The sequence below is a fragment of the Melospiza melodia genome, chromosome 6 (assembly GCF_035770615.1).
Source record: "Melospiza melodia melodia isolate bMelMel2 chromosome 6, bMelMel2.pri, whole genome shotgun sequence".
Lineage (NCBI taxonomy): Eukaryota > Metazoa > Chordata > Aves > Passeriformes > Passerellidae > Melospiza > Melospiza melodia.
This window is the reverse complement of record NC_086199.1, coordinates 12,485,050-12,499,242: the sequence shown is the minus strand read 5'-3', so window position 1 is coordinate 12,499,242 and position 14,193 is coordinate 12,485,050. Positions and strand designations below refer to the sequence as shown.

The 14,193-nt window shown below is 45.5% G+C and overlaps 2 protein-coding genes across 9 annotated transcripts in view; both read left to right on the top strand.

The window, feature by feature from the left end:
• The window catches only part of EML1 (EMAP like 1), a 79,652-nt gene extending 76,939 nt beyond the window's left edge, over positions 1-2,713 (top strand). For all 8 annotated transcript variants that reach the window (XM_063159979.1, XM_063159978.1, XM_063159983.1 and 5 more), the window contains 2 exons: positions 749-879; positions 1,164-2,713. In XM_063159979.1, coding sequence (XP_063016049.1) covers positions 749-879; positions 1,164-1,289 — 257 coding nt within the window. In that variant the 3' untranslated portion in view covers positions 1,290-2,713. The remainder of the gene's footprint in view (positions 1-748; positions 880-1,163) is intronic.
• Positions 2,714-12,470: 9,757 nt separating this feature from the next.
• Positions 12,471-14,193, top strand: part of EVL (Enah/Vasp-like) — a 144,775-nt gene continuing 143,052 nt past the window's right edge. Inside the window, exon 1 of the mRNA XM_063159967.1 lies at positions 12,471-12,530. Coding sequence (XP_063016037.1) covers positions 12,526-12,530 — 5 coding nt within the window. The 5' untranslated portion in view covers positions 12,471-12,525. The remainder of the gene's footprint in view (positions 12,531-14,193) is intronic.

Genomic DNA, 14,193 nt, shown 5'->3' with positions numbered 1-14,193 from the left:
ATACAAAATCCTGAAATTTCAATAACTGGGTTGATTTTAGTAAAATTGCCATTTATTGCACACAAGTATTCAGAGGCTTTGAAGATGTGGTGCACAGATTTGCTCTCTGCACTGTTGACCTTACAGTTTGATTTTAGGACACTACTTCATGCATGAACAGCAAAGAGGACAGTATGTGGGGAAGAAAGAAAAGTACTTGGAGTAGAATAAAAGCATTTAAAAACCTTATAGTACGTTCAGTTCATTTTCAAGGGATCTATTAATTATTAAATAATAATTTAAAGTATAGAATGTCTTTTTTCATAGACTTTAGATTTTAGTAATATGAAGAAATTACTTTTGGATCATATTCTAGTCTAAAAAATGTACCTGTGTAATATGAAAAAAGTCTATTAACTCATACATAAGGAGAAGGGAAAATAAAGGCAGTAACTGTTAACTTTCCACATAACCATATGAAAATTCTTTCAGGCTCAGGCACATGACTTATTCAGCAGAATGCATCTTCTCTGAGTACAAAGCACTTTGCTGTCTAGAGGGAATAAAGTGGTTTTTTATGTGTTTGATTCCCTCTTAGGATTTGGACTTTAGCTGGTGTGGAAGTACACATTCTGACTCAGATGCAGTTATTTTTATAGGTTTTTCTTTTCCTTAAACAAATCATCCTTTATTAACATTTTAACAGAAACTTAGGCTGTCACTTTTATTTCCTGTATCAAAGCCTTTAATGAGTCCCTCTGTGTTTCAGGTGTGTGGCCTGAAGGTTCAGATGGCACAGACATCAACGCTGTCTGTCGATCCCACGGGAGAAAACTGCTATCAACAGGAGATGACTTTGGCAAAGTCCATCTCTTCTCATACCCATGCTCACAGTTCAGGGTAAGGTATTTCCCAAAAATTTACTCTTGTAGTTTGCACAAATGCATTAACTGTTGTTTTCTTTGAACAAAAAAAGACCCAAACCCCAAAACACATCAGAACAGGAAGAATGGGGCGTTTTGTACATCTAAAGGATTTATTTAAAGTTGATTGAGACAATAATTAAAGTTAAAAGTTAATTTAATATTAAAATACTTCAAGAGAATGCCATGATGCCTTAGTTTTATTGTTGCTTGAATGTTCTAATGAGATGCTTTTATTCTCACTAATATGGTGTTTTCTAGGCTCCAAGCCACGTGTATGGTGGACACAGTAGTCATGTAACTAATGTAGATTTTCTCTGTGAAGACACCCACCTCATCTCCACAGGAGGAAAGGACACAAGTATTATGCAGTGGCGAGTCATTTAAAGGAAACATCAGCATGAACATACACAGTTGAGTCGACCATGCACAGAACTTATGTATAAACTGTATATTTAAAACTTAACAGTATGTTTGCAGTTTAGCCTGGTCACTGTGATTTTTGTTTAAAAAATTCTTACAAACCTCAGGAAAATTAAGCCCTGTGCTGGTTACCTTACTCAGTCTAGTATTTTTTTTTCATTGTGTCACACCTTAAGATTGATCGTTCTCTGTTGTACAATATACAATGCAGTACAAGTTTAATATAAGAAATGTGGCTTGACAGTTTGCAATACAGTGGTATCAGCAGAATGTGACTACCTTAAATGTTTTCTATAAACACTGCTAAACTGGTCACAAAAATGCCTTTCAAAGACTGTATATATGTGCTTATTCGTTTCACTATCTACACTTTGTACTATATATCTACTTATATAGAAAAATCTATGACAATGTCAAGGTACTGAACTGTTTCTGCTGGAGGCTGATGAATAGATACATAAAGTATAAACTGCAATTTAAGATGCAAAAATTAGTGTTCTAGACCTGAAAATGTGAATGCTGGTAAATTTGCATTCTCCTGGTAACAGCACACTGTGGGTGTCACCCATGAGGAGTTGTGTTCCTTTTCCAATGAATCAGCAGGCTTTGTCCCAGTTTGACCTGAATTTTTCAGCAGGGCATACAGATGTCTGTGTGGTTCAGGTAGTCCATATGAATTTAAATTAAAAGTCTTTTTACTTGTATATGAAAAATTTCTTTTTGAAAACAAACCAATAAAGCTTGGCCACATCCCCATTATTGGCTCATATATTTAACTAATATGTATATTAATCAGCATGATGCTATATTGTACATGTATAAGATTTTAGCAGTTCATAACAAATGGTAAGGCCATCTAGCTTTACTTTTTTATGCTTATGGATACTGTATATTTGTATTTTAAGACCAAGTAGACCAAGTCTAAAGATATCTTTTTAAGTGTACCATAAACCTGCAGAGGGTAAAGGAAGACTTGGAAGCCTACATGAAATATTAATGTGTAACTTCTTGCCCCTGTGTTTTGTGCATGGATGGGTATTTATAGTATGAAATAAGATTGTGTTTTGCAATGAAGTAACAGTGGAGGTGGTATAAAATGGTTAAGAAGGCCTTATCAATGTTGATTGTGACACAGATTGAAATGTATTGTTTACTATGAGGAATGTATCTGAAGAATTTTAAAAGAAGAGTTCTAAGTGGACTCGCAAAAAGTAATATTAAAATTTTGCTTGTAATGGACAGTAAATGTTAATTCTCTGAACTCTAAAGCACTGGTTGTTTAGAGTGATTTAAATGAAATTGAACCAATAAATTTTGAAACTTTTTTATTACATCTCCAACCTCCTACACTGAAAGTGCAGGACACCAATAAACATGTATTAAAGTGACTTCTCAATGCATTCTTCTTGTTTAGTAAGGTGTCTTTGTTTGAACGTGATAAAGAGACAGGCTTTTAGTTAACAACACACATTTGTGATTTCTCATTTAGAGATGCATTTGAAAACAGTTGGCAGTAGAATGCAGATTTTGGGGTACATAATTTTATGTGTGCCCATGACCCTGGGGACATGATGACAATACATACCTTGGAGTGACACTCCAGCTTTACAGCAGGAAGGACACACCACATGCCCTCACCTACACACTGCCTTGGTCCTGCCTCCCAGTGCACATCTCCAATTTCTGGGTGCTCAGCTGGTGGAATGTTCTTCCACTGCTCAGATTTATGCTCCTGACAATTTCTGTGCTAGGAACTTGTCCTCAGGCAAGACCTTTGCAGGCCATGGTGTCAGGGTCACTTTACCCTGATGTCACCTGGCGCTGTCGCTGCAGGCAGAGGTCTTGATCCCAGCTGGTTACTCTGACCCTGTGCACCAGCACAAAGAGTTATTGTGGCCATAAGCAGAACCCAGCTGGGACACAACAACCAATGCAAACAAAAATCCTGTTTCCTCAGTTTCTGATCTAGCTGTGCAATGTGAAAAATAAATGGCCAAAGGAGCACTGGAACAACTTTTTTTAATAGTGATGGTTATCTGCCTCCTCTTGAAATGTGTGAAGCTAAAGTACAATACCCTTGCCCTTTCTAAGGTTAACTCAGTCATAAGAGTCCAAAACACACTAGTGGCAGATTTTCCCTGTCTGAATGCTTGGTTACCCACAATGCCTTCTGTTGATTTTTAATTTTTTTTAATATGCTTTTGCAAATGGGGTGCTTTCAGGTTTTCTGCTTTTGGAACTGTAGATGACTTGTCACTACTTGCAGCAGAGAAAACAGGAGTTGCAAATTGGCTTGGCTCATTCCCTTTTATCCTTCTCACATAGTGCTACTCTTGGGATATAGTAAAGCATTTGTGATCCCTTTTCCATTTTAAACTGTTATCCTTTAGAAGAAATAGATGAGGAATACTGCAAGTTCATCCCTAGGGTTACTGATCAAAGGGCTTTTCAACAATCCCATCCCATCTGTGCCTCTGCTGCTCCTCTGTTCCTAACTTTTTGCTGTTAAATGTGTCTTTGTTCCTCTATGAAAACCTGATAAATGTATTAGCTGAATTGGCAAATGGTGGGTAATGTCTTAAGCCAAATATCTGTTTGATGACTGTTATTCTCCTTTCTTTATCCAGGAAACTCTACACAATTTTGCCATTGTTACAGCTAATCTTCAGCTCTCCTCTCTTCCATCCTTGTTCCTTTGTTCTTGCATTTATTTGTTTTCTCAGGAGTGTCTTCTTTTTCACTTTACAAGAAAAAGGGAACAATATAAAATAAAATAAAGAAAGAGCTTTGTGTATTTTATTCTCTCAAAAACACCTGAATTCTTTACCTGACACTCTGTCTGCAGCAGCTCTCTTTTCCTGCCCTGCCACAGAGCATAAGGCTGGTCTGAAGTCCATGGCTGAAGACACACCTGGGCTTCTGCCTCTGTCTGTTCCCTCCCCTCATTCTTCTGCCTTTGTCTGTTCCCTCCCCTCATTCTTCTGCCTCTGTCTGTTCCCTCCCCTCATCCTGGGTGCAGTAGCTGCAGTGTTTCTCAAAGAAGAGACTCATCTTTTCGTGTCTTTTTTGTATTGCTATTGTCTACAAAACATTCAGATATTCCCCTTCAACTTCCTTTGGTTTCAGTTCCCATTTCTTGCTTTTCTTCCCTTCATTCCAGCATTACTGTTCAGCTCCCAGGACGGCATCCTTGACTGGCACATGTTGCTGCCCTTACCTGCTCATAAAGCCAGTGGCTCTGAGTACCTCTCTGATAGTTTTGGGGCTGTGCTTCTGGTTCCTTATTGTGCCTCTGTTCACACTTTTGTGACTTGTATTTCAGGATATCAGTGAGTGCATCTGCTTCCAGCCCTTTCTCCCTGCAATGCCACCTCCCTGAGTGGGGACACTGAGGGCACCAGCACTGTCCCATTGTTTCTTAATTGTCTGTTTGTCTGTGAGCAGCTTCTAATTTGCACCATGTACTTAGACTTTGAAATATTTTTAGGGTAAGGATTTTTTTTTTCTCTGTTCTGTGTCATTTAGCAAAGGGATTTGGGGATCCTATACTCACTCCAACAGTATGATTGTCCTATTTGTCCAAACTGGTGAGCATGTACTTGGGTAATGCTTCTCTGTTAGAGTATTCAAAGTGGTTAGCTACTAAAGTTGATACTATCTATTCTCTTAAGTCTTAAGTTATTCAGAAAACAATACAAATGCTTTCAAAATACTTCCTTCTTCCTCTTTTACACACTTATAAAATAAACATAGACTCAGTCTGGTTTTTAGGATCATTGCCTAATTCCAAGTAGAGATTTTCATTATTTTGTTTGCCTCTTCTGTCTGTCTTCATATATTTAATTTACTCAGAAAGGATGCATATTTGTATGATATCAAAACTATGGCCTCTGTCAACTTAATCCAATATGTAGTATTTTAATTATTTCCTTGAAGATTATTATTACATAAATCTTTCTGATAATGCTCAGTTTTGACAGGTTGGTGAAACCTGAGAGGTATTAACAATTTCAAACAGATAAGCTCTACAAAAACCAGTCACTATATTAAAAATAAGTTAAAAATAAAAAGGAAAGAAGGTGATAAATGTAAAAGAAAATAGTTTTTGTAATGCTGGTGAATTAAAAAACCCTGCCATTTCAAATTCTTTTGAAAAATTCCTTGTGGAGCAAATCAATTTTGTTAAAATGGATTTTTTACTATTGTAATTAATATGGGGTTAGTTAATTCAAGGTCATATTGCTTTGTGAAATGTTTGGATGATTTTTATTCTTCAGAAGATTTAATATTAGAGGGTATTATTTTCCTTCAGAATTATTCATGTGCAAGAACTTGCAAGGGCAAAACAGTCCCATTTTTGCAAGGGTTGGCATTTTTAATTTCTTCTGGTTCCGCTCAGGGAAGCAGGCAGTCTTGTTGCTCTGTTTTCTACTGGAAACGGGGCTGTTGACAGATCACTCACTTGCATCCTCAAAAAATCCTACAGATGGCAAGGAAAATGTCACTTTAATTACTTGTGGAAAGAACAGAATTATGGGAAGCCTGAACTGAAATCCTCTTCTCCCGTTGCTGGCCAGGATTCACAGCTGTGCCAGGGCAGCCTGGTCGCTGCCATGCCGCCCCAGCTCAGCAGCCTGCCCTGCACAGGAGCTGCCTCAAGCCAGGGCCCCTCCTCATCCAGAGATGGGAGATGAGGAGGCAGCTCCTGGGGAAGGAGGGACAGAACCACTCCCAGATGTCTGCATGTGGATGGAGGCTGCTGGCTGAGTGAGGACATTGGCAGTTCACGCTCTTGCTGGGAGAGATTTATGGTTCTCCTTAATCATGAACTTCTGTGGCAATTTAATTTTCTTAATGGAACTACTCTGCCCCCTGAATTCATTAAATAATGGCAGAAGACCAAGTGACAATTTGCATGGAGGCATCAATGGCAGTGCAGCCAAAGCTGCCATCTAGCTCTGAGTCCAACAGGACTTTTTTGAGTCAGCAGTAATAGCAATGGGCTAATGCTCAAAAGCCACTTCAGAGACCTGTGTCAGTCAGGATGGGTCACAGCACTGTGGATCCCCCCATTTCCTGCCAAATGTGGAAGTACAGGAAAGAGCCTCATTTCACCAGGGCCTGTCAGTGTCACCTAACACTGTAGGCACTCCTTTGGACCTCACATTTTGTCTGTCTTGTTAGGAAAGCTTCATGTCTTGGACTCAAGTGGTTCCTCCCCACCAGCTTCACAGAGGTTTGATTCTACCATCTTCTGGCTGACTACGCTAAAGGAATTTAGACATTTCTGTTTGTTTGTAGTGGACATATTTGTCCTTAAAGGCTGCCTCTTTGGGTCTAGTCTGAGGTGCTGAACTCAGAACCATAGGAATGATGACCTGTTTTCTGGGTCTCTATGCAGCTGAATGGGTTTTTATTATGAGCTTGTAAGAGATGAACATTTTTTAAATCTGCCCTTTGGAATTACCTAGAATAAGCATGTAGCCAGAGGGAAGCAAATTCATCTGCTCTGTGAATTCTGTCAGTGCTACACGAGCTACAGTTGCTCCAAATTCCAGGTTGCAGGATAAAGAAATCTCCTTCAGGCTGTTCAGTCATTATGGTTAGAAAGAAAAAATTAAAAAGCCTGGGTGAGTTCTGCAGCCACGTTAGATTATTGAAATTTGCTGTTGCCTTGATTTGCCCTTGCACTGCAGAGATGTGCTGAAGGGGGAACAGTCTGCCCGAGCCTGAAGAGAGCTCCTCTCGACAAAATCAATTGCCTGGCTGTTCTTTCTGGATTCAGTTTCTCATTGAGATAAATGTCATCATTTTAGGGTTCCTTCCTCCCTGCCCTGCTTCTCCTTTTCATCAGCTTTCATTGGCATTATTACATCAAATTTATGACATCAGTGTATAACCACAGGGAAAGTTATTGCACCAGAGGTTCAAGTGTTTTGGCCTCTTTACAACCCCTAAGAAGAGCAGAAGCTGAGCTCTGTCTGAGAGTCTCTGTCTACTCGAACAGTTGCAGAGGGAGCTGACAGGAGGCTCAGCCCAAGTGAAAAGCCCTGTGGCATTTCCCGTATGTGCAGCTCCTGCTCAGCAGAAAACGCGGCCACAGGCAGCCTCAGCAGCCTGGAGAGCCCCAGTGCCCCTGGCTTGGGGAGCAGAGCACCTCCCCTGTGCCAGCTCCCTTCCCACTGGCTCTGGGTGACAGGGAATGCCACCTTTGGCCTGGAGCAGGTCCCCAGGGCCTGCCTGCGAGGCACAGCTCCTCCCTGCTGCCTGGAAGTCTGCAGCTTCCTGCTCCAGCCTCCCCAGTGACTGTAAACCCTGCTCTCTGAAGGCATAACAGGAAAAATAAAAGTGCCAGTGAGCTCCTCCCTTTCCAAGAGGAGGCACGGACTATCTCCCTGAAAGCAAAGATGGACTCCCATCTTCACTGGAGGAACTGTAATAAAGTTGAATTCAAGTATATCAACAGTCTATTTTTCCTACTTATTCTCTGCCTTTTCCTATTTTACTTCTTTCCCTTCATTATTTCCTCATTTTTTTCCCTTTTCATGTAATTTCCTTTTCTCTCCTTTTCTTGCAAAAATAAAAATTCCAAACTGATTAATTCCTTCATTTTTCTGTGGTCTCCATTTTCCCATTCCCTTTAGCAGCTGCTACACTCTTCTGCTACCTGATTCTTTGTTCCACTCTCTTCTCATCCTTTCTTCTTCATCCCAGAACTGGATGAAGTATTGCTAAGGGAATCCAGGTGCAGACAGTGAGTGGCTCCTTTGGGCTGCCACTCCTTTTCCAAATGGTGCCAAAGATTATAGGGATGTGGTGATGGTGAAAACCCAACATCCAGGACTGATCTTCTCTGAATTTTGGGAATCTTTGACTCTTGTTTTGCGCCTGAAATTGGAAATCACATTCTTACTGCCTCAGTGAAGTGTCTGTGAAATTGTACAACTTCATCTTTGGCAAAAGTTCTGAGTCACGTTACTGTCTGAGGGACAATTCCTTCTAGGAATAAAAGCATATATATATTAGTGGATGTGATATAATGAATTGATATAATTAGTTCTACTCAAGGGTCACTTTCACAAGGTTAAATCCTCCTTGCTTAGGAAAAGCCTTCCAATAGTAAGGGTGTAAAACAAGCTTTGGACATTTGTTTTCCTTGAAAAGAGGTCGTTTTGTGGACAAGTCCACAAGAAAGTGCCAGAGTGTCAAGAGAAAGCTCTGAGCTGGACAAATTCAGTGGGAAAAAATGACCACAAGGCTCTTGCTGCACCAGCCTGGACATGGCATGGGGCATCTGAGAGAAACAGCTGGATGACCTTGAGCTCCTGATAGGAGGATGTTTACAGAGGATGTTGCCCCAGGCTGTGTGACTGCATAAGGAGGGCATCCTGTTCCTCCTCCTCCCCTCTAGCATGAAATCTCTGCAACAACAAACAGAGCAGGCCCCAGGGCAGTTATTGCAGCAGCACCCAGAGGCCATCAGGGTTTGCCATGCAGGAGGTCTCAGCCAGGAAAGGTGCATTTGTAGGGACAGCACTTCTCTTGTGCAGGTCTGTGCTGGGCTCTGCAGGAGAATTTGCAGACAGGGAGAGGTGCAATGGAAGAGGGAAGACCAATGAGTCCAGCAGGATGGAGACCACCCTGGAGGGTCAGGATTTCCCCTTGGGCAAAGAGCAGGTGAATTAACAAGAGTACAAGGACTAGATAACTGTCAATACAAATTACCAGCTTTAAATCTCTTAGAAGACATACAGTTCTGATTGCAATGTAATGTCAGATTTGTCCCAGCCAAGCAATTATTACATGGTCCAGTGATGTCTTTCTGTCAACACAGTGATCTGCTGGTCAACCAATGAATATTGATAAGGAAGTCTCACGGATTCTGATACAAGAAAGATTTTTAATGCTGTTCTATTTTTGTGCTGTTAGTGGCCCGCAAGATTGGTATCTGTCATTCCTCTCTTGCTTCTTTCTGTAAGAATAAATAAAACAGCAAATACAATTGTCTAGTCTAGTAACCTCACTGCATTTCTGCATCACTTCTCAGCCACCTCATGGGCAATTAAACCTCCCAACCCTTTGCAAGGGTCGATGCTGCACAAGTTTATATGCAGTGAGGTGTTGCAGCCTGCCCAGGGACAGAGAGTAGCTGTGCCCAGGAGCAGTGCAGGTACAGAGTGGGGAGTGGCAGAAGCCCCCCCTGTCCTTACCCAGTGGTTTGCAGTCCCCTGTGGGCAGCTGCCAGGGCTGGATGTGTCAGTACTGGGGCACGTGGTGGTTTCAGCTCTTTGTGCCCCTTTGTGCTTGTGCTGCCAAGGTGCAGAGATAAAAGTCTTTGCAGAAGACAGTTCTGCTTCTATAAAACAAAACATTCTAGTTTATGTCTCAAACACAGTATGATTTACATAAATTTATTTGCTTATTTGATTTGTGCCTGTATAAGCCTATCTTAAGTAAACTATATTTTTAAAAAACAGATTATCAGTGAAATTACATATGGGTTTTCTATTTTAATCAAGTCTTAAATTCTAATATTACCATGAAACCCTAGTTTAATAAGTGTCCTCCCTGCCTTATGCTGTCTCCCATATATCCCATGAGCTAGTCAGTGACCCACACTCTAAAGGATTAGTCAGATGATAGTAATAAGAAAATAGGTTTTATTTTTGCTCATTATTTCTTCATTTGCTTACTACCTTCAGCAACCTCATCACAAATTAGGTGAATGAGTTTCTCCAAGCCACTGTCACTTGGGGGAGACTGCATTTCAGATCCGTGGTCTGACACAATTGTTCCTTTACACAAACAACATATTGTGCCTCCTAGGAGATTTAGGATAATTGCTAATAAGAAAGGACTGTAAGTTTTGGTTTCAAACAAACAAGGAGGCCCCTTAGATGTAAGGGAAGCAGCTTCTTTAGGAGACCCTCACTATCTGAAGTGAGCTTAGATCCATTGGTGGGGTTGCTTGGGAAGAGGATGGAGCAGACCTGTGGGACAGGGAAATCACGATCTGGGAGTTGTGCTTGTGAGCACAGGAGTGCTGCAGGTTCCCTGCCCCCAGCCCTTCAGTAACCCTGTCTCTAATTATTTTTTTTAACATATTAATGATCATTGAAAACAGCAGATATATGTATTAGTGACCAAGAAACAAGCATGGCCTTGAATAAAAATAATTTACGCGATTACTACCATGGGGTTTGTTGTGTCATATTTTTGTTGTTATTATTGTAGTATATTTTATTTGGTATGGAGCTGCAGTGGACAGCTGCAGCAAAGCCTGACAAGCCAGTGGTGAAAGAGCTCTGTAGGGCATCAAATCTATGGGCTTGATTTTTGCAACATTTATTCTGGTGGCATAGGTTACCACTACAGTAAAAGTGTTGTATTGGTATGAGTATATAAACTTTTCAGAGAAATTGAAATAAAAATGTAAAGTATTAATGTGGAAAATGGCCCCTATTGCTTTGCTCTTCATCTCCTGCGCATTCTGTGCCACACCTGCTCACCTCCTGTGCAGCCCCACAGTCTGCTCTGCACCATGGGCACATTCCCCTGAGCCCCCACACGGCTTGACACCATAGGCACTGCCCAGAGCCCACCCTCCCAACCAAACTGCCCAGAGCCCAGCTGCCCAGAGCCCAGCCTCCCAGCCACACTGCCCGGATTGCTAATTGCTGATTCCCACCTTCCCCAGCCACACTGGCTGCACCTTCCCAAATCCACCCCCACACACAGACAGGGGCTGCAGCTCCCTTGCCCTTCATGGCACACATGGATGGAGGTGGGTCTCAGGGAACGATGGGGGCAGTGTTAATTGGGATACAGACACACAGGGAAAGGGAGAAGAGGGCCAGAAGCCTTTTCTGTACCAGACAGACCATGTGCATACCCACTGCTTGCTCTTGGATTACATGGTTGTTTGGGGGTTTTTGTGTCTAAACTGGGTGATGCAGAGCTGGGAGAGATCAGTGAGACATCTCCCATCTCTGTGGGACAACTAGAGAGTCAGAGTGAAGAGCCTTTCCTCTTGAGAAATGGCAAACAAGTTATGGTGATCCATGTATGGAAGACCTGAGAAACAACTGCATAATTTTGTCCTGTATCATAGCAGATCCTTGAGGATATTCAAGTGGTACAATTTCAAGATAATCTTTTTTCTACTGGGTGTTGCGTGGCAGGAGGTGAAGAGACATGGAGAGACACAAGGGAAGTTCCAGGCTCTGAACCTCGTCAATATCATCACCCTGTGGTTTGGGCTGCACAGGGGAGTTGGCAGGAGGTGACTGGAAGGAGAAGGGCAGCAGGTTAGGGACGGGACTGGGATGTGGAATGGGGAGGAGATTTGGGTGGGAGAAACACAGGATTTGAAGGCAGGTGGTGGGAAGGTGTGTGTGGAGAAAGGACGAGGCTGGAAGCAGGGCAGGAGAGATCGCAGGGACACTCGTTGGGACAAGTGGGAAGGGTGAGGGAGCAGGAAACACAGCTGCACTCCGGTGCTAGCTGGAAATGCCATTTCTGTTCCTGCTTCTACCCACAAAAGCACCGGTTCTGTGCCTGCACAGGACAGCCCTGTGGAGAGGGGAGGTCTCCAACCCCGGCACTGCCCCGCTCCAGCCGGGAACGGTTCGGGGATCTCGCACGGGCACCGGCACCGGCCGAGGGGCTCGGCGGAGCCCGGAGCCGCCGCTCGGAGCCGCGCACGGTGCGGGGCCGCTCCCGCCCCACCTGCGCCGGGCGGGGAACCGGGCAGGGCCGGGGCTCCCCCCGACACCCGCGGCGGGGCCGGGCGGGGCCGGGCAGGGCCGGGGCTCCCCCCGACACCCGCGGCGGGGCCGGGCAGGGCCGGGGCTCCCCCCGACACCCGCGGCGGGGGCGGCGGCGGCGCGGGGCGGGGCGGGGGGGGCGGCGCGGCCCCGCCGCGCGTGGGAGCGGAGCGGGGCGGGCGGCAGCGGCGGCGGCGCTGCTTTGTCCTGCCCACACACACAGACACACACAGACACAGCGCAGCCGGGCGGGAGCCGGCAACATGGCCGGGCCGGCGGAGGGGCTGCCCGGCGCCGCGCTGCCCGGCTAGCGCCCCGGGGCCCGGCGCTGCCGCTGGGGCGGCGCCGCCGCCGGAGCCCCCCCGTCCCGCCGCCGCCACCGCCCGGTCCCGGCCCCGCTCCGGCCCCGGCCGCCGCCGCGCCCCGCCGGGAAGATGAGGTGAGTGCGGGCGGGCTGTGCCGGGCAGGGCGGCGGCGGGGGATCGCTGTGCCCGCGGCGGTGTCACGCCGTGGGGGTGGGGATTTCCTGTGCGAGTGGAAGGCGGAGGAGAGGTTAAGCAATGCGGCGCTTCCTAGTCCTTCACCGGATGGATAGCAGGAGTGGGTGGTGACGTTTTTGGCATGTTTGACTGTCAGTGCCTAAGTCCATCTGACAGATTATCTGGCGCTTACAAAAGGCTGTAAGCGCCTGTGAAACTGCCTCGGTGTGCAGCCAGGATCTGCCCGCTGCTGCTGTGCCCTAATGCTGGGATGTGCCCGGTGCTGCGGTGCCCCGCAGCCGGGATGTGCCCGGTGCTGGCGTGTCCTTCAGCCAGGGATGTGCCCGGTGCTGCCGGACCGTGCGGCCGGAATCTGCCCGGTGATGCCGTGCCCTGCTGTTGGTATCAGCCGGGTGATGCCGGGCCCTGCTGTTGGTATCAGCCGGGTGATGCCGGGCCCTGCTGTTGGTGTCTGCCCGGTGATGCCGGGCCCTGCTGTTGGTGTCTGCCCGGTGATGCCGGCCCGCAGCCGGGATCCGCCCGGTAGGGCCGGGCCGTGCAGCCCGGGGTGAGAGCGAGAGCTTCGTCGGGCGGAGGAGCCCGGACGGGGAGAGCGGGGTGCGAGGAGGGGAACGGGGAGTGCCCCGCAGGAGCGGAGATGGGATATTTATTGCTCAGGAGCATCCAGCATGGGCCGTGCCGGATCTCCAGTCTCCCTCTCCTCAGGCAGCAGGGATGCTACAGCTCGTAATTTTCCCGAGGTCAGTTTGTCAGTTGTGAAAGGAAGGACAAAAAAGCCCCGCCAACCCAATTTCCTGGTGGAAGGGTGGAGGGGAAGCGTTATTTGCTGTGGTTTATACTCGTCCAAACCTCTCTCTTTCCTCATTTATTCGAGTTCGCTTGAGCTGTCAGTATCTCGGAGCAACCCAGTCCCTGATTCATCTTTAACACTAGTGAATTTTCCCACTTAACAATTATCTTTAGCAAAGTGAAATTGCTCTGGGAACCCTTAAAAATGGAAATAACAGTTTGAAGCCAGATATCTTTCTGTGGTGCCTGATTCCTGAATTGCAGGGTTGGCATTGCTCCTAGCAAGTGCAGTGGGAGTCCAGAAAAGCCTTTGCCTGCATTTACAGTTACATTTACTCCTGGCACCATCATGTGTGCTGAAGACTTGGAGATGCATCAATTTTTTTTTTTTTTTTTTTTTTTTTTTTGCCATTTACATTACCATTAATTTTTCTCACTTGCTTAAAATTGCATTCTTGGGGAGCACACAGAGCTGCTGTGTCATGTGTCTGTGGCCGTGTGTGTCTGGTCTCCACACAAAAGGTGTGTCTGCATCACTCTCACCTGGTGTGCTCAGAATGCAAGTCAGAGACCTGTGGGGAGAAGTCATCAAACACAACAGATGGTGGGGAAATGTTCCCTTGCTCCCTCCTGCTCACTTGGGAGCGCAGCTGGGAGAATTCTTGCCCCGTGCAGAAGGGTTGCGAGAGCTCTTCCAGGAAGAAGGAAAGTTTATTTACTGGCTCATAAGCCCACCTTTCACCCCAGGGAGGCACCATGGGCAGATTGGAAGGCTGCAGCCATGTTGGGTTTCTCCCATCGGAGATGTCCTGC